This window comes from Labrus mixtus, chromosome 20, assembly GCF_963584025.1.
Source record: "Labrus mixtus chromosome 20, fLabMix1.1, whole genome shotgun sequence".
Lineage (NCBI taxonomy): Eukaryota > Metazoa > Chordata > Actinopteri > Labriformes > Labridae > Labrus > Labrus mixtus.
In genome coordinates, this window is record NC_083631.1 from 19,347,532 (window position 1) to 19,373,205 (window position 25,674).

General features: G+C 41.2%; 3 protein-coding genes across 3 annotated transcripts; 1 reads left to right on the plus strand and 2 right to left on the minus strand.

Moving 5' to 3' along the window:
- Nucleotides 1–663: 663 nt before the first annotated feature.
- On the minus strand, nucleotides 664–10,649 carry syngr3a (synaptogyrin 3a). Its single transcript, XM_061065863.1, has 4 exons — nucleotides 10,444–10,649; nucleotides 8,336–8,570; nucleotides 6,939–7,084; nucleotides 664–4,801 (listed from the first exon to the last, which is right to left on the minus strand). Exons 1-4 carry the CDS (start codon nucleotides 10,543–10,545, stop codon nucleotides 4,592–4,594), a joined length of 693 nt encoding a protein of 230 aa, XP_060921846.1. The 5' UTR covers nucleotides 10,546–10,649; the 3' UTR covers nucleotides 664–4,591.
- A 2,656-nt stretch (nucleotides 10,650–13,305) lies between these two features.
- Nucleotides 13,306–17,349, minus strand: gfer (growth factor, augmenter of liver regeneration (ERV1 homolog, S. cerevisiae)). Its single transcript, XM_061065866.1, has 3 exons — nucleotides 16,959–17,349; nucleotides 14,197–14,411; nucleotides 13,306–14,079 (listed from the first exon to the last, which is right to left on the minus strand). Exons 1-3 carry the CDS (start codon nucleotides 17,169–17,171, stop codon nucleotides 13,917–13,919), a joined length of 591 nt encoding a protein of 196 aa, XP_060921849.1. The 5' UTR covers nucleotides 17,172–17,349; the 3' UTR covers nucleotides 13,306–13,916.
- A 1,470-nt stretch (nucleotides 17,350–18,819) lies between these two features.
- On the plus strand, nucleotides 18,820–24,061 carry LOC132953991 (E3 ubiquitin-protein ligase CHIP-like). The gene is made up of 7 exons (XM_061026406.1): nucleotides 18,820–19,222; nucleotides 19,348–19,546; nucleotides 19,791–19,956; nucleotides 20,048–20,135; nucleotides 20,278–20,334; nucleotides 21,458–21,574; nucleotides 21,733–24,061. Exons 1-7 carry the CDS (start codon nucleotides 19,103–19,105, stop codon nucleotides 21,856–21,858), a joined length of 873 nt encoding a protein of 290 aa, XP_060882389.1. The 5' UTR covers nucleotides 18,820–19,102; the 3' UTR covers nucleotides 21,859–24,061.
- The last annotated feature ends 1,613 nt before the right edge of the window (nucleotides 24,062–25,674 follow it).

A 25,674-nucleotide genomic window follows, 5' to 3' on the forward strand; every position in this document is an offset into this window, starting at 1 on the left:
GAAACATGGTGGATTTGGGTTTTTTTTTTGTGCGCTTTCAATATGAGATTTGACACCATGAAGTGAAACATGCTTCAGATCTTTCCCTCCCACATCTCTTGTTATTACAAAAGAATACAGGATATGTTATAAAATCTTCAAAGTTAACACAAATATGAACACATTTCAAACAGGCAGTCCAAAAGATGTTCTCTTTTTTTTATTGAAGTGACGGTCAGACTTCAGTCCAGAGACATTCAGGTAATAGACAGTGACACACATCTCTGTACAGCGTTTTTACACTGAAGAGGTCGAACACCTTCAGAACAGGAAGAAACCATTGGTTAAAGTAACATGTTTAAAGGGGAAGCACGCTACGAAAAAAAAATCCATATTTACTTATTTGTCGGTCGATGGGGGATTCAATTTGTATTAATATTTGTGGGGGAGATACTGTTACATCCATGCAATGAATTATACTCGAATCCACACAGCTGATGGCACCGCACATCATCACCTTTTATGATGTCAACCAAACAAAGTGACAGCATGATCACGTGCCCCGCCGGAGAGTGGAGAATCAAAGTATCTCCAACAAACAGTGCATTCCTGTTCATGAATAATCCTTATTAATGTTTTCAATTTATTTTCAGTAATACAGGACAAACCAGGCCCGAGACATCATCACACACAGGTTCCATTTACTTCAATAACATACTGAGTTTTACAATCAACCAATAATACCACAGTAGTGTACATGGGCCAGAACATAAAACAGAGAATGCTTTTTATTATCGTTTTTATCTACCACACGTACTGAAGAAGAGACTGAAGCACTGAGAACAATAACACGACCTGACCTCACAGTACCCCAAACTACCCAATAGTACCCCAGTAGTACCTAATATCCCCCATTAATACCCTCCCCTCCCCCCTCCCCCCTCCCCCTCCCTCCCTTTGGCCTAACCAGTTTACAGGTAACCAGCAGACCTTTCATACAAGATTTAAAGAACTATACTGGTGTTTTTCACATTCTAGCAAACTCATCCATACTTCATATTATTACCGACATTTTCAAAAGCATGCCACGATGTTGTGAATTGATTTCCTCACTGTGAGAATGCAAGAACTTTTTTTTTATTTGATCCGGTAACTTCTGCCGAACTTCACCACCAACAATGACGCTATGTAAGGAGGTAAAATAGGCTACTGATGTTTAAATGACCATAGATAGCATAGAAATGGGGTTTGCAGAGGCTCCCTTAAAGAGAGCATTTCAAAACTCTTTGCATTCACACACTTTGTAGTCTAGATGTGAAACCTGAGCGATAAACAAAAACCACTGGTACTGGTGTGATATTAGCATAAAGACAACAACAGGCAGTTTAGAGGATCCGTTTCTTTTTAGGAAGCCATCTGTCTCATTGTTCACACTGCCTGAAGGTAAAAGCCTACAACATGAAAAACTACAAAGTATAGTCCTTTATTATGTATCAGAGAGATTTGATGGTACCAAAACCCCGCCCATTAAAACTCGAGGTGTTGGCACCCTTTCCCAAACCCAAATCCTGACAGGAAAATGCCGTTATTTTATCCTGTTTTTTTTTAAATCACCTATTTAACTATGAACCCAACGATAGTTTGGTGATTCATCTTGAAAAAGAAAAAGTTCACAGGTAAATCTTTTAGTGGCTCTGTTTCATAAGACTACTTCATAATCATTTTTTTCTAACACTCTTCTCACTTCTTCTTCTTCTTCTTTTTTATTGTGAGTTTCAGCTTTGCTTTTTTAGAAAGTAGATAAACCATTCTGCTCTTAAATACAACTTTTTTTTAAGGACTTGAAGTGGAATTCTGAAACGGTTGTGTGGAGCAGCTAACAGTCCTGGACTCTGGGGGTCTCTCTCTCTGAAGTCTCTTGTCTTTTTCCAGGACTTTAAAGGACGATAAATAAAACGAGAGACAATCCTGTCTGCTGCACTGTTGGCTGGATCTCACGTTGTAAAGCATATTCTATATTTTCAAGTTGAGAATGACATAGTATTCAATATATAATGAGTTCTATACAATATTTCCATGCGTTTATTCTCATGATTTCTTCAATAAAGCCAGATGTCCTGATGCTGCAGTACCTACTCTGTTCTGCAGAGGGCACTGTTCATACATGAGCTGTAAGAAAATCAGGCATTCTACAGGTCAATTATATCACTTACAGTTTTTTTTGGGGTTCATTTTGACTCCGTTATGTAAAGAAAAATCTTACTTTTATACTTTTAAGCTAACTGATAACATATTAAGCAGAAATACTTTTTTTTTTTTACAGTGGGGGGAAACGATAAAACTTTATAACACATGTTTGATTTCCTCCTAAAACTTTGACAAACACATGTTCAAGAAAATAACTTTTATGCACCACAAAAACTTTTTACACATCAACACACGTTCACACATGTTCACGCAGACCCACGCGTCTCTCAGGCATGCTAACACATGTGCACATGTCTCTCTCTCTCTCTCGCTCTCTCTCTCTCTCACACACACACACTAAATCTACAGGTTGTCTGATGGCGAGTGTACGTGAACCACAACAAAGACACTGCTACACACCGACATAGTTGTCATGGTTACTATCTTCATCGGGGGGCCTTCGAGTGACTCTCATCCACCCAACCCTGTCTTTGTCACCATGGCAACAAATTCCAACCCCCCCCCCCCCCCCCCCCACCACCTCATCAGCAGGATCAATGAATTAGCCAGCTAGCTATCCTTATCCAATAAAGAGATTTTTTTTTTCTTTGCCTGAGACTGAATCCTCATCTGTGGCCCCTCTCTGCTCTGTGATCACGTAAAAATGGACATTAACATCATCGTAGTGACGTGGTAATAAAAAGACAGCAATAAGGAAACAGGGCAGTTTGGCAGCTTCTAAAGAGTAAACGTAAAAAGACCTGACTTCCCCAGAATCCCCCCAACTCGCCCCGTTTTAACACGCACAGCACTCCACATACGGCTGTCTCAAATAACACACCACAAACATAAAGGAAATGTAACACAACAGGCCTTTTTGGAACAGACGCACACCGGGCCGCCCACTTCTCAGAGGCAGAAGTAAGACCCCAGTAGATGCCATTTTGTGTCTCTCCAAAGAAGGTTTTTGTCTCTTTTAGTTAATTTGTGTATTTCTAGGTTTCTCCTTGTATGTTGTGTTTCTTTGCAGTTTTGTTGTACATCATTTTTTGTCTCTTTGTTGTCATTTTATCTTTGTAGATGCTTTTTTTTTTTCTTTGTCTGACATTCCAACCCAAAATGTTCAAAGTCACATCAAACAGAGTTTCTGGCCCATGGGGGGTCAGGTGGCTCCTGTGCTCGCTAAGCCAATTCAGTAATCCATGCCTGCCTGGCACAGAAACACAACACTCGATAGTTATTCAACGTGGATTAAAAGTTTCCCCGAATGAACAACCTGGAGAAACTGCCCGTTGTTTTAGTAATGAACTGGAACCGCACAGATCCAGCTTCTGTGCCAATGTTAGGAACTTTTTGCATCACAGCACTGTTTTTTATTTAAATTGTGTTTAAGAGAAACTTTCCACTACATACAGGAAGACTATAATATTTGATGAGAGGATATTAAAGTTGCTTGGTGAACACTTATAGTACCTACATTGGCAACAAGCGGATGAAATGTTCCCTCAGGCCGCCACACGGCAACTCTTCTTATCTGAGAAGCTCAATTAAAGTCAGATCAAATATTCTAATTTAAAAATGAGCCTGAAATGTGTTATCACAATCGGAAACTAGTATGTCATTTGAGACAGTGTCTACATTTTTTTTTTTTTCAAATCTGAGAGTGAATAGCCGACCTACAGTACATAACACACCTACCTACAGACCTACATGAGAAGTTGAGATATTGCACTTGGTCACAAAACATCGTCGTTGTTGTTTTCTTACAGCATGTGAAAAATCTACTAAATTAAGTCACTGTCTGAGACACACGTTACAGTATGGCACTTAGTTGTTGTCTAAGTTTGGAAACATGCAGATTCAACACACAGGATCACTTCTAACTGCAGCGGGGGAAAAGAGGGAGGTGAAAATAAAAAAATCACATTCCCCGTACTGTTTGGCATGAAAAGGGGATTTAACACTTGAATGAAGGAGAAGAAAACGATGAAGGTGCTGTATGTGAACGCCTTATGCACTATTTCTGTCGAATGCTGCTTTGTGGTTGAGTCACACACCTGTTGATCCCTTCATCTCTTTCATATTCTTGTGTTTGAAACACAGCACAGCGGCCTCCTCCTCTACATTTCCTCCTCTTGTTTTCTCTTTTTCTCATCTGCTCTTCATCTGACAACACTGGGTGTGCTAAAACAGGAAATGCTGTTCATAATAGAGGTCTAGAAAAAGTGCAGAAAAAGCTGGAATGTCAAGGAAGGGAAGGATACAAGAAGAGGAAACAAAGAAGGCGAGGCCGATGTTCAACCATTTTTGAAAAACTCAGCCCGGATAAACACGCAAACAACTGCAGGTTTAACATCGCAGGAAGCAATTCTCCATTACTTTCCTCCTCTTCCTCTCCTAACCTTCTTCTTCAGGTCTTTCACTTCTAGTAAATGGGAACCTGGTACGTGGGTGCTGCGTTGTTCTCGGTGAAGGGCGGGCTCTGGTAGGTCTCTGTGGTCTCGGTGGTGGCACCTACTGGTGAGTTGGAGGGGTAAGGCTGGGTGGGTGCGCCGCCGTCCATGTGCTCCGTGGTGAACAGAGTCATGTCTGTGCCGAGCAGATACTTCTGGACTGCACGCACTGTTAGACCAGCCTACGGGGACAGAGGGAGGCGGGGCAGCAACCTTTAAAAACAATCTTTGAAATAAAGTATTTTAAATTGCTTTGTTTTGTATAATCACTAAAGACATCAAGCTGACTTGACTTGCCTTTAAGGAATGTTTGGAAAATGCATTTACAACAAGACTAATACCAATCTCATATCTGTTGATTTAACAAAGACAATAGCCCGCAGTTGCTTAGGTCAACATAAAGACTGGTCCCAGTTGGAGACGGCTAGCCTGGATATCCCTGAAGGCAATCTTGGAACCCATTGGTTATTGGCTGACGACATTTTAGCCTCCAGGAGCATTGATTGGCCAACTTTTGGGTGGTTCCGGTGTAGCCAGCCATTAGGGCTAAATGACTACTGGCCAAGACTTCCTTTTCAACGTGTTGCCTTTGTTTAGAGTTTGACTAGCAACACAAGAAGAAGAGTTGGTGTTGAGTCTCAACGTCCAAGTGCAGTTTGTTCTCTGCGCTTGCAAGCAGTTATCTGTTTAAAGAGCTAAATCGTCATTAGCATGGTTGCCAATGGGTTCAGATATTGCCTTGAGTAGGACCGCATTCTGCCCCTCCACACAGACGTTTTCCCTGTGTATGTAGCCCATGCCAGCTGAAACGCTAATGGATGATACTTCTCATTGTATAAAACAAAAACCCCACTTATGAGAACCAAAATCTGTCCTGGGAGATTACATTGAAAGTAATACGATTGTCATTTAACTATTTGCCGGGCAACCAACAGAGATTCTAGAGAAATTACTTCCCCAGACAGATTTGTGATCAATTCTGCCAAACTGTGCTGTGATTGCTAAGTGCTATTATACACCACATTCACATGGCGGCCATTTTCCCCTCCATCCCCTCTCAGATGTGCGCTGTAGTAACATTGCACTGATGTGTTCCAGGCTGTTCATGGTTTATTGAGAATTTGAGAAATGGTATTATTTTAGCTCTACAAGATTGATTAGCCACTGAAACAAACAACATGTCGTGAAAATCAGGAGGGACACCGGGTCATGTTTTGTTAATTGAATGTACTCGATAACTCTTTAGCTACCGTCAGACAACAGTTAGCTTTAGCAGTCAACCTCTTGCTAGCTAATGTTAACATAAGCTGTAAATGTACGTATGCCCTTTTTATAATGTTGTTTTATAACACACAGTAGGCTACTGTTAGCATTCAATAACTTCCTAGCTCATGCTAAAAACAGCTGTGAAGTTGTTGAACGCTAACACAAGCTGTTGGTAAGGTAGCTAATAACTTATCTACTGTGTTTTTTTTGTACAAATACGTGCTTAAAAACCAGATGAGCCTTAACAATCGAGACTGTGTGAAATGGGCAACATAACAGCTCCCCTAATGTGAAGCCCCCCCCCCCCCATCTGCCTCCCTCATGTTACTAGATGGGACGTGGGTCTAGAACTATAAAAGCAAAATACACACTAAATCATTTATTTTCTCAATAATGGTGTAAACCATGTTGATAATTATTCAAATTATGTGCAGGGGAACACATTTAGAGTGAAATGTGATCAGTTTAAAATATTTATCAGAAATGGATTACTGTCAATAGTTGAGGTCATGGGAGGATTATTGGACTGGGGGACAGGATGCAGGCGCAGAGGCCGCAGTGGTCAGGACGCCTCTAATACAGAGCCTGTTTAAGTGTTATTAACTTTTCTCTTCAGCTCAGTGAAAAGCAGGGGTACCTCATTATAACGCTCTTTCCTTTGATGTGTTCTGATAATATATAGAAACCTGTGTTTTTTAGTGAAATAAAGTACATTTGTACCCTCTTTCTGTGACAAAACAATAGGAGGCCTTGCATGCATCAGTACCCAGGAGCCTATTGTCTCATAATCTGCTCCTGGCTTAGATAATATATGGTGTTAATTCAATAGCTGTGTGTATTTTATTTTGAAAAAAACCTGATTGTAAGTAGCAAAATATTTGCCCAGTAAGGTACAGGAAAGATTAAGGTTAACGTTTCACCACTTAACAATGCCCCTAACCCAACCGAACAGCTACTGAGTTTACAAAGAAATCGGTAAACCATGACTTATTTTTTCTATCACAAATGTTTTTTTTTTTTTTTTTTCGTATTTCTAATTTTGCACGTTCTTACCCAGGTGATTATAGAGAAGAAAGAGAAGGTGATGGCCGCCCGAGCTGCATCTGCCCCCTGGTTGAGCGGCAGATCATCAGGTGAGGTCCGTGACCACTGATTAGCGAGGAAGCAGAAACTTACAAAGTACAGGAAAGTCCAGACACCTGCAGGAGAAGCAGAAAAAAAAACCATGAGGTACTTTTTTTTTAAGAACAGAGAGAAAGGTGATTTCCAGTCTAACTTTGAAACAGATCAAAGTGCAGCTGTTGATTTCTTGATTCCTGTCGCGTTAAAACAGTTCCCTGTTCCCTTGAGAAATAAAAAATACTCTCACTTCTCAAATAACTTTCATATGAGTCAACTGGTTTAATTTCTCTTGATGTCTTGTCTGGGAAGCAGCTGACTGAAACAAAGAAGTAAGCCTTGTAGTGACAATTTGGGGAAACAGTCCTTCAAATGCTGCTTTTCAAATCCAATCGAGCATCTATGAGGACAATGTTAAAAGTGTGTGTGTGTATACGTTTGTTGGGGGAAGGGTAACTCACTGTGTGATGTGATACCAGATACAAGGCTCCAGATAACGATAATATCATGCTACAGCGGCTCTGCGATTGTTGACATAGCAAGACAATGATATATAACAATATCGATTACAGTGCTTCATTTCTTTACGTCTTTTCACCGCTGTCAGAAATTATATCGCTTTTCTCTTTTTCCCCCTTGTCTTCTGTTCATGTTACACTCATTGTCAGAACAGTCCTACCCAGAGGCGCTGCTTGTCAACAGGCATGGGAAGGCAACTGCTTGGGGCCCCAGACCAGCACCCTGAGGGATTACAAACTTAAATCCAAAGCGGTGGCCCAAAATGTGCATTTTTTTTGTTGTTGCAACTACAGTCGGAAACCTCCCTAAGGGGGGGGGGGGGGCCCGCCCATCTGACAGCACCTCGCTCTCTTTCCCTGCTAAACGTTGCATGCAATATTGCTGTGAAGACCAGAGTTTGTCAATGAAGGTCAACATATACAAATGAAGAGGAATTATCGGTCTATAGGAGAGAAAAAAGAAACAGGAAGAAAAGGAATAATCGTTGTGAGACTCCAGACATGATGGTGATGGACGCTGGTTGGAGGGCCCCCCAATTGACTTTTGCCCTGGGCCCCCAGTGACGCTAGAATTACCACTGGTCATACCTATCACTCTTGTCTTCAAGAACAATCATACCTATCACCCTTATCTAAAAAGACCAAACATACATATCACTCTTGTCTAAAAAGAACAGTCTAACCAATCACTGACAATCTAAGGCTGACTATGAATCAATCAAATTACAGACGCTGTCCAGTGAACCCCCTGATTCATATTGAAAAGGTATCTAAACTTATTTCCGCCAGGTGTGAAGACATTTGCCTCCTCACCCGAGAAGCCGATTTCCAGCATGATGGCCTTCTTTCTGTCTTTGACGGAGCTGATGGAGGAGAACTTGTAGTCGAGCAGGAAGAAGAAGGAGCACGCCAGCAGGCCCACCATGCCCATGAACACGCCGTAGTTGCACGCGTCAGCATTCTGGTTGAAGACACAGTGGAGACGCTCGCTGCCGAAGTTAACGTAACCCTCGTTCACGATGGAGGCAAAGACCACCAGGGAGAATATCTTTAGAAGGGGACATAAGAGATTTGAAAGGACAGGTATAAAACATTCAGGCGATTGCACAAATAATCGATGGCTAGATCGTTGTCTGTTTTACAAAAACTTTGTCCCAGGCTCTCTGGAAACAGGATTATGTCAGGACTACTCGAGAGCTTCTCTTTGAGCATGCTCAGACCAGAAGCATTAACCTAATTTCCTCTGTTTCACTTTGACTGACTGAGAAGGTGGATGCTTCACTTACCCTCAAGAATCGCACAGTCCTGCTGCAATGTGTGTGTGTGTGTGTGTGTGTGTAGCTACAAGAGGCTGCTGCTTTAGCTCATGCTATTAACTTTCTGTTTCCTGTTTTTCCCATTTTTATGACTAACAGCCTTCTTTAAGTTTGATCTGCTCTGATTTCTCTCTTTTTTTACAACCTCTGATCTGGTCTGACCCACTGAACCTGGTCAGCTGACTAACACTCGATGGCAGAACAGGGCCATGTGATACACACACACACACACACACACACATAGAAACATGGACCTACACATGGGGGTGTGGGTCATATGATGGCGGTGGGCCACGCGTTGGGATAATGTCAGCTCCACAATTGAAACGAATCGTATGTGTACGTATAATCTGAGCAGATACACACACTCAGGTGCTTTTAGTGAATCAGCACGAGAACGCTGATTATGAGTCCAAGATCTGCTGCTCCACATGGAAACAGGACCTTTAACTGATTTCTGTGTGTGGTTTTAGAAAAATAGTAGCCCATAGTAAATTGTAGTTCTTCCAACACAGATTGCAGATGCATGCTGAGTATGAACCTGCAAGGTGAAATGATGTCGAACGTTTGGAAGATTTTCAGCTGTAAGCAGCTAAAAGGAAGAATAAACTTCAAGGCATGATATCCAAAATTGTTGTAAAAATGATTTAGGTAGCTTGAATTGTAGGTGTGTGTTGTTTTCCTCTTTAATTAGCTTATCTGGAAATCAGGTTTCTGTGTAACCTTTCCATCCACAATAGAGAGAACCAAATCATATATTATAATAATAATAATAATAATAATAATAATAATACAGTTATGCAATCGAATGGATCGTGAACACGGTTTATAGTTTGCTCTCTCCCTCCCTGTGTTCGCAGATCTCTGCACTGCTAGAGGAGACCTTCTGCGTGTCACTTAAAGGTGATGCGTTACATCAAACGTCAGGGCACGACGCGTCTCCGTGGCCCGGCCCGCGAGCGTAATGATGATCACGGACCAATCAGAGGTGGGATGACGGACGACGACCGTTTAGGGCAAATCAGCAAAATCATTGGCTGAATATGGTATGTGAGATATTAATGCAATGTGTGTGAGTGTAAAGACAGTGAAAACTAACAGTTGAATAATACGGTATACAATAATAACATTTGACATGACAGGAATGAGGAGGCTGAGGGTCGAACCAGCTGCGGATATGTTCAATTTTTTTCTACACAATCCGGGTCTGGTCCATTGCACAATAAAGCAAACAAAGCAACATGTTTACAGGATACTAGATCTGTTTCTCCCTCATAAAAAAAATAATCTCTGCTGTGGGATCAGTTTCATGGTCAGGGTGTCAGACAGCCACCAGGCCCTGGTTACACCCTGGACGCTATGTTTTTACATAAATAGACTCCCGGTAAAAAAATGTAATTTACACACACTGCTTATCAATTAGCCTTTCGTTTTTCTTGGGTCTATTTTAACGGGGAGAACCCGTCACGGGTCTCGCGCAGCAGCGACAACAGAGAGGACCCCCCCTCACCCCCCCCCCCCCCCCCCTTCTCACACACACATACACATACACAAGAAAACAGCAGTCCGGTTTAAAAAAAAAAAAAAAAAAAAAAAGGCTCTCACCCAGGACAGCACTCGGAGGATGGTCTGCGGCTGTTTTGCAAAGGCAATCGGGTCGATAGTGGCTCCGGCCCGGCCCGCTCCGAACGATCCCACTCCGTCCATCTTCTGACTGTGGCTCTCTCTCGCTCTCTCTCTCTCCGTGTGTGTGTGTCTGTGCGCTCCTCGCGGCTCCACGCTCACGGCTCCACGGCAGGATGGGTGCGCTGCTGCTCTCTGCGCGCACCCACAGCGCGTGCACAGTGAAGGAGGACGCCGCGAGAGTGTGGGAGTATGCGCATTTGATGGGTTAATCCATTAAGGACCATGTTGATATTAATATACAAATACAGAATTGTGTAACCTATGCTTATATTAAAGCAATGGTGTATTTATTCCATAAAAAAAGGCCTCTTAGTAGGCCAACCCAACCCAAATTATGCTACTGCTGCCTTCTTTGATTGATCTGTTTTTTCATCGTGACCTTTAAGAGGTAGCTCTTTTCCAGATATTCAGTATTTTAGGCTACTTCAAAGTTGGGAGACACACAAGCGTTTAGCCTCCAGTGATCAGAAATAAAAGCCAAAGAAAGCACTTCATAGAGTGGCCACTGGGGGCTGTCTCCTTAAGCGAGTCAATCACCATTAGGCCCATAATTCTACAATTCTACAATTCACTTAGCAGACACTTTTATCCAAAGCGACGTACGTCAGAGAGTAAGAACAACACAAGCAAGGATCTAGAAAAAAGGGAACAATGTCAGTCAGAGCAAACGATCAGCTTTGAGTCCGATTGGACACACAGGTGCTGACAGGAAGTGACCAGAGACAAAGCACAACATTGAGGGCAGTTCTTGAGAGCTCTAATCAGTATAGAAACCATCTTATAAGTCGTCGTTATCAAACAAAAACCATCGTCATTACCATCATCATCATCATCAATAATATGGAGACCATCATCATTATGTTAGTAGGTATTCATGAAAGAGCTGGGTCTTTAGCTTTTTCTTAAAGGTGCAGAGGGACTCTGCAGATCCAATGGAGTTTGGAAGTTCATTCCACCACCGGGGGGCGACAGGGCAATAAAGCTCGGCCTTAAAACAGAACTAATCAGGTTTACACCTGGGTAGCTAAACTTGGCTTTTGTCACTATAGTTATCATGATAGGCTAACTAAAAGCAGTACTCACATTACAGTAGTACACCTGTGTGGATGCACTATGTGTGTATAGGCCTTTAAATACGTTGGGTCTGGAATATTCTGCAGTCAGGCACAAGAAGGTAATTGAAGTTGTTGAGGAAGTTAACTTAAACTCCATCTATGTTTTTGAAGAGTTCAGTGGAGTTGGACTGAATAACTCAATACATCCAGCCTGCATAGTTAATAAGTCACAAACATTGTTTAGTTATTAAAATATGGCATGATAAAAGTCTCATGGTGTGTTGCTGTGCCAAATACCACAACACAGAATAGTCACAAGTAACTTATCATGGGATTTTTCTTTCTTCTTTTTTTCTTTACTAATAACTGCGGCCTCAACAGTGACCACTTAACTGAATCAAAAACTCGTTCAATATAAAATGAGCATCACAAGATGTTTTTGTTGTTTTTAATAACATCAGTTTGAGTTTACTGTCAGACCCGCGTGCATCCTGACAACGAATGACACACCATCACTTCAAAATAATCTAATCAAAATCTTCTTCATGTAAAAGTCCACGCAGAAACACTCAGATCAGAGCTGTGTCTAATGCTCAGTAGGACAAAGTTCCGTAATAAAGGAGTAAATATTGTAAAAAAAAAAAAAAAAAGAAATATGTGATCAACGTTGCTAACAGAATCAGTGCTTCTCTAATGAGGGGACAGCGACCCCTAGGGGCAAATCTGTAGAAAAGCAGGGGGTACAAAAAAATGATGTCATTCAAATATAAACAAAAGTTAATATTTATAACTTTATATAACTAATAGTTATGTAAATATTTATCTTTGTACTGAATGAAAAAAGGTGTAAATGGAAAAATACATGTCTGGTTGGAACGTAGTGCAGCTAATAAACACAAGCCAATGAAACCCTTTTTGTATCAGGGGGACCATGTTTCAATCCCTTCTTTAACCTAACTCCAAGCTTTGTTTTTTTTTTCGAACATAAACCTTAGCAAACAATGTTTTTCAGATTTGGTTTAAAGGATGGTGCAGATGAAGAGAACCAGTGTCCAGCTACCTGATAGTACCGTGCAGGCGACACTAGAGGTCAGTGTTGAAAATGATAATGAGGAGAGGAGATCAAGATAAACAAACTACTATTATAAGAAAGCTTATTCAAACAACAGCTGTGTTTAAATCCTATATTTGGGTGATGATTGGACATTTAACCCCATGCTAACAGTCGCGCACTAGACTTGATCTGGTGTCCTTAAAGTCTCCTTAATAACAAATGAATGATCAGTTTATTAATACCACACGCAGATCAGGTGACTTGACCTAACATGCACTGAAAGAAGATAAGGCGTCACAAGGTGGCAACACAACAGGTGTTTAAATGAACCTGTAATCCACTTTAATATCTATATACAGGAGCGTGTCGCCATTTTTGCAGGGGGGGCCTGAAGTGCGATATGCCAAAACACACACACACACACAAATTAATTTAAATTATTAAGGACAATAGCCAATCACAGTTCATCAGTTTTGGGGGTGGCCAATCAGATTCCAAGGTTGGCCCCTGTTCTATGTAAAGCTTGTTTATTATATCCAATGACAACTACACGTTAACTGAAATTGGTTCAAATGTTTATGCCTAACATTCACTTTCAAAGAGAAACACAAATACTACTTTAATCAACACAGTTACGCTTTTATAACCTGCATACATTAAATGATCAATAGCTGTAATTGAAAAATAACTTTTATTCAGCTTCGCACTATACAAATTAAAATACTCCACATAAATACCAAACCCAATAATATACAGTATGTTAAAAAATAAGTATGTCAAATGACTTATGATTTAATTTAAGTATTTTATAAGTGTTAGTTCTAATTCATCTCTGAACTATCATAGTATAAATATTTCTTACACTTTAAGAATGGGATAATTAGACTTTAAGAGGTTACTCTGGTTCAAACTAATCTTGAAAAACTATATACTATGGAACAGATCAGGAAACACATTTTAATGCAGTTATTTATATAATCCAGAACAATCATGGTGGCTGTTTAAATCATCGACACAAAAAAATAAACGTTTTTTTGGTTTCACTAAATTTAATGTAAAATTGTTTTGTCACTTGGTGAAGGTTCTAACTTCAGCAAAAGAGATTGTCCTTGGTTGTTTTGTATCTTTAATTTTATTACCAGATCAGTACCCACACACACACACACACAATATTAAAAATAAAGCACATACACTGTCTCTGACACAGACTTTCATCCTAACAGATGTGAGCTCCACTTTGTGGTCCAAAGGGTTTCATTTTCCCCGCTCAGTCCTCACATCTCTCAGTCACAGGAGCCATCTTTCCATCCATCCCTCCACCTCTCGTCCACTCGGGAGCAGTCGAACTCTGGCTTTCCTAATCGAACGTTGATGTCATTGTGGATTCGGCAGAACCACTGAGAGAGAGCATGGCGACTCCTGGTGTCCGGCTGGTTGGTTTTTAACCTGTGGAGAGGGGAAAGAAACTCCTTTAGTGTTTTTTTTTCCTTTCTTGTGATAAAACTGAAGATATGAAGAAGAGGCTTGATATGTGACTGTCTAAAAGAAGCATGGTGGTCTGACCTGCCCCTGAGATCTTCTGCACATTCATCACAGGGGAAGAACTTGGAGAAAAGGTTGATAAATTGCCCCATGTCTTGCTGCTGTGAAGCCGACGGACGGTCGGGGTAATACGCTGCCATAGTGTGCAGGAAGGACCAGGTGTTACGTCCCAACTCGCCCCGGTCCAGAGGACACTCGGGATCTTGTTGTGGCTCTGTCTCTGCAGCTTTGGTCTCCTTAAGATTCATAAAGAAATGCATGTTAAACATATGAGGAGGAATAAGCAGGAAATGAATATTGAACTGAGATGGCAGCCTACTGAAACATTTGTTCAGGCTGTAGTGTCAAAGAAAGACGTACTTGCAGATATACACTAAAGAAAATACTTTGGATCAGACCTAAGGACATCATTTTAGCACAATGTTTCTAAATGGACTCTGAAATTGAACAAGCAATCCAATTTTACAACCATGTCTCAGCAACGTGTCTGATAAAGTCGTAGGGGTAAGAAAACGTATTTTTTCAAAATAGATATTGACTGCGTCATTTTACTTGTTGTTCTGATCTGTCATCTGACTTCTTCTGTATTGGAGACCCTCCCCTCCGGTAAGAGGCTGCGGTCAATCAGGACCAAAACCTCACGCCACAAGAACAGTTTCTTTTCCATCTGCTGCCAGCCTCATTAATAATGCCTCCACACTCCCCCCCCCCCCCACTCCCCACATAACACTGACTCTCGTCCAACCCCACAGTCAGAGAACATAACAGTAATGTGAAGGATAAACCCGATTTTATGCGTTACATTAACACACACTGGACTTGAGTAGTTCCTGTTTACACTGCACTCTGTGTACAGTAGGATATCTGCACTGTAAATCATGCACATACATATGTGGACCCCAGGAAGAATAGCTGAGCTCTCGGATACAGCTAATGGGGATCCTAACAAATAAACGGGGGCGGCAGTAGCTCAGTCTGCAGGGACTTGGGTTGGGAATCGGAGGGTTGCCGGCTCAAGTCCCGGTACGGACCAAGTCCAGAAATTGGCCTGGTAGCTGGAGAGGTGCCAGTCCACTTCCTGAGCACTGCCGAGGTGCCCTTGAGCAAGGCACCCAACCCCACCAGCTCAGGAGCGCCCACTGTGGGCAGCCTCTGAGAACTCTCCATTAGTGCACGTCCATAGGATCCTGTTTGTGTATGTACGTGTATTTAGGCCTAGTAGACAGTGTAAAAACAAATTTCCCCTCACGGGATCAATAAAGTATAAATTATTGTTTGAATATAACTCTGCAGGAGGTACAGAGCATCCAAGGCGGTGTGAATGTGAGGAACATGATGTCCATTGTCGTGTTTGTGCAGGTCATTCCAGATGTGTTTGTTCACCACCTTATTTGCCTCTATGAAGGTTTATTCTCTGGTGGGCCCACTGCCCAACAGACCTGTAGTATTGCTTAATATGTAAATTATGTAACCTGAAATACTTGTCAGTATTGCTATGACAGTCAATGAAAAGCGACACGATCTAGTTCCATTATCGCCAATTTAAACATTCAACATTTTCCTGCACACTTACTACTTAATGTACGCTGCCCTACAAAGGCAAAAGGCAGTAACTTCAATTTTTTCAAAAATGAGTTTTGGTCATTTTTGGAACATTACAGGTGTGCTTTATCATGTGGACAGATATCTTGAGTCAATGGTGTTGTTTTCTTTTTGAGAAAATAGTAGGTTGTATTTGCCTTAACTTCCAAAAGCCCTCGAGAAACAAAGACAGAGTCCAGTAACTTCACTCATCAGGGTCTTTGCCTTTGTACCTCAAACTGAGTTAAGGTCTTCTGCCTTTGTTTTACTGCGGATCAAAGTGAAGTTACTGTTTCACTGCAGTGGAGTTAAGGTGTTATAGGCCTTTGTTTTAATATATGTCATCAAGCACTTCTGACACACACAGCAGATTTACTAAAGTGTAGCAAAGAAATAGTGTAGGTTGTGTTATTTTAACAATGCAACCAAGTGAAATACAGTATCAAATGGAAGTTAATGCCTTTTGCCTCGGCATGACCCCGTTATTATTGTACAGGCAATGCAAAGGCAGAGTACCTTAACTTCCAAATAAGGGTCAAAGGTCATGTTTGAGCTAGAGATTTTTTAGGAACATTAATAACCTGATTAAAAAGACAGAATTGCCACATTTCCAACATTCTGCCTGCAATTCAAAAAGACTTTAAAGTCATTTTTTCTCAGTTCTACACTCTGGTGAGTTAGGGTCTTTCGCCTTTGTAGGGCTTCAATACATTCAGAACTCCGCAGCCCGTCTCCTCACACGCTCCCGCACCAGAGACCACATCACCCCCGTCCTTCATGACCTCCACTGGCTCCCCCATCCCCCCCCAGCGTATCAACTTCAAGCTCCTCATCATCACCTTCAAAGCCCTTCACAACCTGGCTCCTCCCCCCCCTACCTGTCTCACCTCCTCCTACCGACACACTCCCACCCGCACTCTTAGGGTCTGCAGATGCAAACCTCCTGTCCAGGTATTTTGTCAAAGTGTCTTTGGGTTCCTAGAAAAGCACTATAAAAAAACAATATATTATTATTAGTATAGCATAACCTCACAATTCATAGTTTGTATTAAATATTAAAACTGTACAGAAATAGTAGATACTTATTTTGCTGGAAACTATTTAAAGTATTTTAAACATGTTTTTGAGTTGGTTATAACGTAAACAGTTTCCCAGTCAAGCCACAGCACTCTCCTGTAAACAGAACCTTGACCTCTTGTCACCTGTACAGCAGCCGTCGTCTGTTTCTTCTGAACTTTCATCCACGACGTAAAGTCCGTACAAGCCCTGCATGGCTTCTTTTTCACGCCCCCGGTTTGCTCTTGCTCTTTACCCGAACTTTCCTCAGGTGGTCTCCCGGCCAGGGCAAAGGGGAAACCTTCAAACCCGGGCGGGCTGGAGGCTGAAGATCCTCCCGGCTGTGTGGGCGCAGCCATGTTCCGTATTAACTAATAACTCTGTCTGACCTGCAGTGACGTCAAGCATGTCCCGCCGACTCGACACATTATCGCATCCTTTATTTATTTATTTATGTATTTATTTATTGTATTTCCCTCTACCTCGCGAACAGAGTCATGTTTACACTGCACACCTCCCCCGGGTTGACGACAGCGTTAAGTCACACGGGAACATTTCCTTGTTTTCGTCGGACCCTTTCGACGGTACGGAACCATTTCCGGGTTGTGACGTCAGATGAATGTTTATGCAGCGGAGTGCAGCATCTGTCTTGAGTGTAAGTTCCCGTTATTTTACAACAGTTTTTCCAAAGTTGACATCGCCTGTATTGTATTGTATGTGGACACGCATTTAAAGCCGCGCACGTCGCCTCCGCTGTTTTTGTGTGTTCGTTGTTTTGACCGGTTTAGTCAGATAGTGTGATACCGGAGCAGGAGGTCTCCGGTTCGGCCCTGTGTTGTGCAGAGCTGCAGGTTAGTATCGATTGTAGGTCAGAAGAAGCAGACCTCCACCTCTCAGCTCCACCTGCTTTATTATGATGCTCTAATTAAGTCATTTAATTTTGGAGAAATCAATAAGTGTAGGCTACCTCTATGTATTTATCCCTGTGTTGATATCCTGTGTTTATATTTCTTCTGCTTTTTTTATGATAATATTCACACATCTATGAGTCTAAAATAATGTATTCACGTATTATTTTGTTTAGAATAATTGTCAATGTACTCGTTTTTAAACAAGTTGGCATTTTCACACATTAAACATTATTTCCATTAACAAAAACAAACTATAAGCTGTAAATGATGATAATTAGGGCCCGACCGATATCGATATTAGGGAGAAGAAACGTCCGATACCGATTTATTGGCCGATATCTTTTTTTTTTTTTTTTAAGATTTATTTTTGGGCTTTTTATGCCTTTAATGGAGAGATAGGACAGTGGACAGAGTCAGAAATCAGGGAGGGAGAGAGTGGGGAATTACATGCGGGAAGGAGGCCACAGGTGGGATGTGAGCCTGGGCCGCCCGCTTGAGACGACAGCCTCCATACATGGGGCGCGCGCACTAACCACTGCGCACTAACCACTGCGCACTAACCACCCCGATATCTTTCTTAGATCTATCTTCGATCTTATGTTGCGTTGATCCCTCAAATTCAGTTATCTTAACACAACTGGAAAGTAACTGCGCATGTACGTGCATCACCGTTTGGCACTGAAGAGTGATGATGCTTAATGTGATCAATATAGCGCCCCCTGCTGGTGAAAAATAACTTCTAGTATAATACAATTATATTCAAATGAAATGCATTTTGACTGGTTGATAAATCTACAAATATCGGTGCATATCTGCGATAAAATTTGCCGATACCGATAGTCACTTGATGTGCTATTATCGGCTGGCCGGTATTATCGGTCGGGCTCTAATGCTAATAATAATAATGTTATATACAGACTAAGTATGGAACAGATGCATTAAGGTCAGGATTAGGGTTTGTAAATGAACAAAGATGAATTAATTTATCCTTGATGAGAATTGGTGCCAGATGCAAATATGAAAAAGTAATATATCTAAAAATAAAAGAGAAGGCAAAGGGAAAATAATCACATTGGTGGATAAGAATTTCTGTCTTCTTTCTGCATGATTCCTGCAGACAGTCATCACTTCTATGCTGTCTGTTTCCGAAAAGCATTTCCCCATACAATACAAGTTATCATCCTGTTGTCTGATATTTGATGTTCCGGTCAAAATGTTATCATATTACTGCAGTGCTGTTCTCGTTTAACTCCAAAAATCGAATCAGCTGAATCTGTGTCTGATCTCTGCGCCTCAGCGTCGGCCCTGTCCGTTGGATCTGAGCGTCAGGATCGGGAAGCAAAGTGAGGAGGCAGCTGCTGCCGGTGCAGCGGCACAAAATGTCTGAAAGCCCAGAGAAAGGTGTCTCTCTGTCGGCTCAGGAGCTGAAGGAACAGGGCAACCGCCTCTTCCTGAGCCGCAAGTACCTGGAGGCTGCTGCCTGCTACGGCAGAGCCATAGTAAGCACCCAGTGTGACAGTGGCCTCATTGTAGAATCCATGCAACACCCGACATTGCTCAACTTGTTGACCTTGCACATATCCTCACAGTCCATGCTTTGATTGTCTCCCCTCTCCTCTTGCAGACCCACAGTCCCTCTGTTCCAGCGTACTACACCAACAGAGCTCTGTGCTACGTGAAGCTGCAGCAGTATGACAAAGCTCTGGCAGATTGCCGACACGCCCTGGAGCTGGACAGCCAGTCAGTCAAAGCTCACTTCTTTATGGGCCAGTGCCACCTGGAGATGGAGAACTATGACGAAGCCATCGGTAACCTACAGAGAGGTACGAGAGATTTTTTTCTCACATGTGGTTGGGTGACATTTAAAGCTTGATGATTCATTCACTCTTATCCTTACAAAACTTTTGGGTCCAGTTTGTAAGATTTAGTGGAATCTGTTGATTGACATGCTGTTAGAAATAGACTCTGAATGCTGAGTCTGTTGGCACATTAGGAAGAGCTCTTTATGTCATAAGCGGGGAATAGCTTGTGGAAGAAAAGAGGGCTGAAAGTGTTTTTCTTTACAAGCTTTTAACTTAGCAAAAGAGCAGCGGCTGAACTTTGGCGACGACATTCCCAGCGCTCTGCGGATAGCGAAGAAGAAGCGCTGGAACAACCTGGAGGAGAAAAGGATCAGCCAGGAGAGCGAGCTCCACGCCTACCTCACCAAACTCATCCTAGCTGAGAAAAAGAGGCAGGTCGTACATATCGACGTCAGTGATATTGCTACGGGATACTTTTTTTTGTCTTCTTCTCTGACGTAGAGTCCGTGCTGTATTTGACAGGGAACTGGAGGGCTGCAGACAGAAGCAGGAAGACAAATCAGACGACATCAGAATTCAACACAACGTGAAGGAGATCCACACTAAACATGTAGGTGATTGATTTATTTATAGATAACGCTGTTTGTAATCTACTCTTTAAAGTATTTTAGTTTGGGTACAGGAGACAAAGAAGGATTGTAAAATAAAAGCGGATCATTTGTGACCTAAGACTGTCTTTTTTTCTCCTGCAGGACAAGTTTCTTTCAGACATGGAGGAGCTGTTCAGTCAGGTAGACGAGAAGAGGAAGGTCAGTGTTGACTCTTAACTGAAATCTGTATGTATCAATATTTACCTCACATTCTGGAAGAAAAAAAAAAAGTCGCTTTAAGGTGACAAACATAATTGAACTGTTGAAGTTTGTGAAATAAATCCCCAAACTTTAGCACTGGGTTGCGTGAGTTCAAAAGTAGAACAGTTTAATATCCAAAAATTAGCTCAGAATTTATCCACTCATAATGTTTAAGATGTTGCACAAGCTGAGATAGATCCAACACAGCTGGGCTCTTCCCTCTTCGCTCGCCGCTACTGCTGAGGGAATCCTGGTTAGTTTATTTTCCTCCACTTAGTAATGTGCTTAAATTCAGCGGGTTGTCTCCTGAAACACTTGAAATCTTACACCTAGCTCCTAGTACCGGTTGTTTGGTGCTACAGCAGCAACCTGCGATTAATTACAACCCTTTAGAAATCTATGATGACTTAGATATGTACTCCCATGCCGAGATACAGATGATCCCAGACCTGCAGGAAGCTGACTTACAACATGACACAGATAGAAACAAGGTGCGTAAAAAGAAACTCTCTCCCTGCCTACGAGTGTGTTTGGCTGGAAGATCTTCCATGCATCATTTCTGCCTGGTAGTCCCCAGCTGACATTGGGTGAGAGGCGAGGGTGCACCCTGGACTGGTCGTGGAGTTACCCCTACAGACAATATAGAGCAACCAAGTAATCTATTGAGCCTGTCTTTGGACTGTGGGAACTACCCAGAGGGAACTTGTGCATGCATGAGGAGAACATCCACACAAACTCCACACAGAAAGGTCACGTCCGACTGTGAAGTCTGATTCTTCAGTGTGCTGTAAATCGCCTCATCTGACACCTTCCCCCCGCCGTGGTTTCAGGCATAATAACCACTGCAGAAATAATCCATCTTGTCGTTGATGGTCCTGTTTGTTTTAGTGTGTTATATAGAGGCATCTGTATAAAGATCAGTGAGTTTCATAACCAGGCTAAAAGCTGCTCAGAGGAGTTTTAAGACAGAGCTGAACACACTGCTGGTGCAACGAGTCACAGTTAACTCTTTGTCTGAAAAAAGATTTTCAAAAGTGAAACGCTCTCCTAATGAAAATCTTTCCCGTGCTGTGTTTGATAGAAGCGCGAGATCCCAGACTACCTGTGTGGAAAGATCAGCTTTGAGTTGATGAGAGAGCCCTGTATCACTCCCAGTGGAATCACCTACGACAGAAAAGACATAGAAGAGCACCTACAGGTAAAAAAAAGTCCACCGCAGATGAACATCGAAATGTCTGAGGGCACCTGTGTCTGATTGACTGCTTACCTTAGAGAGAATCTCATGATGCAGTCAGAGTCTGTGCAGCCCTGTGGTGGAATGTGGGTTAAATCTAGATGTCTGCTGTTTTCTTGCAGCGAGTCGGCCATTTTGACCCGGTGACACGCACTCCTCTGACACAAGATCAACTCATCCCAAACCTGGCCATGAAGGAGGTTATTGATGCTTTTATTTTGGAGAATGGATGGGTGGAGGACTACTGACCAATGAGACAAAGGGAGGGAAGTGATTTTTCATAGATGGCTCAACCCCAAAAACCTTCTGAAGGTGTCACTTTCTCTCTTATTTGTTTTACAGTCGGGTAACATGTGATGTCATCATAGTGTATCCCTTCCTTTTATTTATTTTTTTCACCCATTTTTAAGCCTCTTCGGCCAAATCCCGACACCCTACACTCACAGGCTCCGAGCCGTGTTGCTGGTAGGTGTGTGAACGCTGTTTTACACCATCATTCATCACCATAATATGTTCTTTGTGTGAGTCCGTATTTCTGTACACTTTCCTGTGGGACTTACCCAAACTTCAAAGTGAAATTGATGACGTGAAGGTTGTGATCATCAACCTCCCCCCCCCTCCAACCCAATTGTTAACAAATATTCATATTTTTCTATAAAGTTTAAAAAGATAAAAAATCAATACAAAGCCATCTTGGATGTGATTGGAGAATCACGAAGAAGTCAATTTGTAAGTGAAGAACATCCTTTGATCACTTTTGTGGTAATTTATTTTACAGTTTTAGAGTTAAAAAAAAAAAAAAAGTCTTTCAGTTTCATATCCTAAAATGATTTACATAAATGTCTTTCTTACTTTCAATAGTTTGCTTCAATATAGAAACACTGTAATGTAAGCCACACCAATTCATGTGTTTTTTTTTACCTTCTTGGTCTTTGCTGCGTGTTGTTTCCTGGCATCCTGTGATGTCACGGTAGTGCATCCCATTCAGTTTAATATCACACCATCTCAGCCCTCGAAGACACACACACACACACACACACTCACGCACTGCACACCTGACATCATTAGAGTCCGTCAGGTTTATCAGATGTAAGGTGGCGATAGGGATTGGGAGGGTGTCATGAAGGAGCAGTTGTTCTGTCATTACTTTAAATCTGCAGCACATCAAGTTAAACTGTGCCGTTATGTCCTTTAGAGAAGTTCCCAAGTAATTCTCAGATAAAGAGAGTATAATACAATTTAAATGACAATGATGTAAGATGTAAAATAATGTACGACCAGCAGAATGAAACAAGCAAGTTTAAGCTAAAAAGACCAAATAGGTTTCAAACAGGAGCAGTTCCCCCCATATCATCCTGATTTACATTTACAGAGGAACTAAAGCTTGAGATTGACAAAGTGAGTTTTCAGTTCTTTTTTTTTTTGTGTGTTCAACCTTGACAGCAGATTCAGTTTTTCTTCATCTGAACTTTGACTGTCCAAACATCCCCTTTCTGTTCTTATCTGTTTGTTCCATATGACTTTTACTTACACCAGTAAGACCGGGGGCTACACGTTGTGTTTGTTTGAGGTTTTATTTTCATCAGCTGAGATGTTTCCGGGCTGTCATGTAAAGATCAGAGTCTGAAGAATTGAGGCGACAAAACCAGCAGCTGCACACTGAAGATTTAAGGCTGACTGGTTTCAACTTCTGCTTTCCTGTTCCACATTTGTGTCGTTTTAAAAATGACCTGTTGTTAATCAGTAGATGAAGAAAAAAAAATCCATGCTTTGTTTACTCTTAGAGTAAACAAACTGCTGGCTGACGATCAGTTCATGAATCAAAACTGCAACGCCGGAGTTGCTCTTCGTTTTAAGTTTCAATGTGGGAAAGTGTTGTGTTTGCTGGCAAACTAAAAGATAGGAGATTGTGACGCTGCAGCTAAATAGAAAGGAGGCGTCCGAGAGGTTGAAAACAAGTTTCTGATCTTTATTTGAAAATGTTTTTAGATAACTGTCTTGTTTAGTAAGTGGTCTATGGTGATGCCTCTTTATGAAAAACAACTGAGTTTGTTCTTGTAAATTATTTTGAGTTTCCTCTGTACATTTTTTTATTGTTTTTTTTTTTTTTTTAAACTTTGTGTGTACTTCTGTGAATGACCAGCAGGAGTGGTAAAAAAAAAAAGTTCATCCTTATTGGACAACAGCTGTAGTTCTTATTTGTTTAAAGCTTGTCTATATAAATGTATTTCTTTCTATTCTAACTGACAATTACAAAACTCGTTGACTCAGTCAAGTGAAGGTCTGATTGTCTGCATGTTTCTAAGAGACGGTCAGGACAACTCAAGTGAACCGATGTACAAACTGACTTAATTCCTTTGTCAGAACAGAAAGACTTTGAATGATCGATCTTCTGCACCTTAAAAGACACAATGTTTGAAATGTGATCAAATAAATGTTCCATGTTTTCTACGTCTCTTTCTGTTCCTCTTTCCTCCTTCAGTCACTACAGAAATAAACGTGTTCTTTTTGGTGATGATTGAGTAGTAGTTTTTAAAACATGTCTGCAGCTTGAGTGCATGAATTCAAACTTAACCAAAACATAAATGTATGTGTGCGAAGTGTATGTATATCGCACTTCTCACAGACATCGGGCAAAGTGCTTTACAAGGACACAACATACAGAAAATACAAATAGTAAAAATATTGCAAATGCCTTGATAGTAATAACAACAACAACAGCAGGTATGCAAGTATTTAAGTTTGTTTGGAGGTCGTTTGTCTCCTGGGTGATATTTGTTTGACCTACTGAGTGACCTTCACCCAAGGCAGCCTTTCATTACTTTATTATTACCTGACTCCCTTCTGTGCGCCTGTCATAATTACTACAGCCACTAGAGGTTGCTGCCTCACAAGTACCAAATATAAGCCGCTTGAACAGATGATCAATATGGGCATATTTTTGGGAGCAGGGTCGGGCTAATACCGGTACTATGATGCTATGTATCCCTTTATAACCTTTCATCGTTAGTGCAAAAATGGTTTGTCAAGAGTATTATTTCTTAAATATGCTGTAACATTACACAGGCATTTATTTGGAGTTGTGTCTCTGGCAAAGGAAGGCTTGATAGTTAGCCCAGCCTTCACTTTCTTTTAGTTGCTCAACAAACATCTGAGCATGGTAAGATTTGTATTTGTCACATGCTCATACAGATGTGCAGTGAAATGTAAAGACTGTTCCGCATGGCCATGCAATAAACACTCAAATTACTACTAATAATAATAATTACTAATCTCCAGTTGCTGCTTTACTCCTCTGTGTTCACCAGCTTACTAAGGTGTCTGACTGTAGTATGGTACTGAATCATAATGAACATAGGCCTACTGTACAATGGCTTTATTTGATTTTTTTTAAAATGCTGCTTTAATAATGCGTTTGAGAGTATTGATAAGGAACCAAATTGGCTTAAAAAAAATGTCACAAGTCAATGAAAATATCTTATTTGTCACTTACAGACTAGATTTTAGGTGGAGCTCTACTGTACCGTCTGATTGGCTGAGTACAATAATAATAATAATAATGTTATATTATGTTTACCAATCCACTTTGTGCAATAACATGTTACACTTCATGTGCACTGTGTGCTTGTCTGTGTTACACTGAATATTCTGACTACATTTTGTCAAAACTGCAGCTCAGCAGATCTATTTTTTTTAAATCTATATTGTGGTATCTATCTATTTTTTTTGTACATTTCTATTTTTTATTTTTTATTTAAATTGTACTTTGTTCACTTTTTGTTTGCAATGTTTGCTCTTTGCTGCTGTAACAATGTAAATTTCCCCGTTGTGGGATAAATAAAGGATTATCTTATCTTATCTTACTTGTCATCCATAAAAGGTGAAAATACAATAATATTTACAGTCTATGGATAAGAAACAGTGAGGCGGAAACACTAGTGGCTGTCGTAACTCTACCTCCCGGTAAAGTATTTATTATGTATGTTTCGTTCATTTACATGCCAAACAGAGCAGCTAATTGGCTCTCTGGGTCCAGACGAGCCGTCCAATCAAACGCCTCACGT

What these genes read in the sequence shown, in the direction of transcription:
- syngr3a (XM_061065863.1), bottom strand. Translation starts at nt 10,545, where the DNA reads ATGGACGGAGTGGGATCGTTCGGAGCGGGCCGGGCCGGAGCCACTATC. An exon ending in GCTGGAAATCGGCTTCTCGG is followed by an intron (nt 7,085 to 8,335) that starts GTGAGGAGGCAA and finishes CTTCTCCTGCAG; the next exon opens with GTGTCTGGACTTTCCTGTAC. An exon ending in TCTTCTCTATAATCACCTGG is followed by an intron (nt 4,802 to 6,938) that starts GTAAGAACGTGC and finishes CTGTCCCCGTAG; the next exon opens with GCTGGTCTAACAGTGCGTGC.
- gfer (XM_061065866.1), bottom strand. Translation starts at nt 17,171, where the DNA reads ATGGCTGCGCCCACACAGCCGGGAGGATCTTCAGCCTCCAGCCCGCCC. An exon ending in AGACGACGGCTGCTGTACAG is followed by an intron (nt 14,412 to 16,958) that starts GTGACAAGAGGT and finishes ATGAATCTTAAG; the next exon opens with GAGACCAAAGCTGCAGAGAC. An exon ending in GCAGAAGATCTCAGGGGCAG is followed by an intron (nt 14,080 to 14,196) that starts GTCAGACCACCA and finishes CCCTCTCCACAG; the next exon opens with GTTAAAAACCAACCAGCCGG.
- LOC132953991 (XM_061026406.1), top strand. Translation starts at nt 19,103, where the DNA reads ATGTCTGAAAGCCCAGAGAAAGGTGTCTCTCTGTCGGCTCAGGAGCTG. An exon ending in CCTGCTACGGCAGAGCCATA is followed by an intron (nt 19,223 to 19,347) that starts GTAAGCACCCAG and finishes CTCCTCTTGCAG; the next exon opens with ACCCACAGTCCCTCTGTTCC. An exon ending in AGGTAGACGAGAAGAGGAAG is followed by an intron (nt 20,335 to 21,457) that starts GTCAGTGTTGAC and finishes TGTGTTTGATAG; the next exon opens with AAGCGCGAGATCCCAGACTA.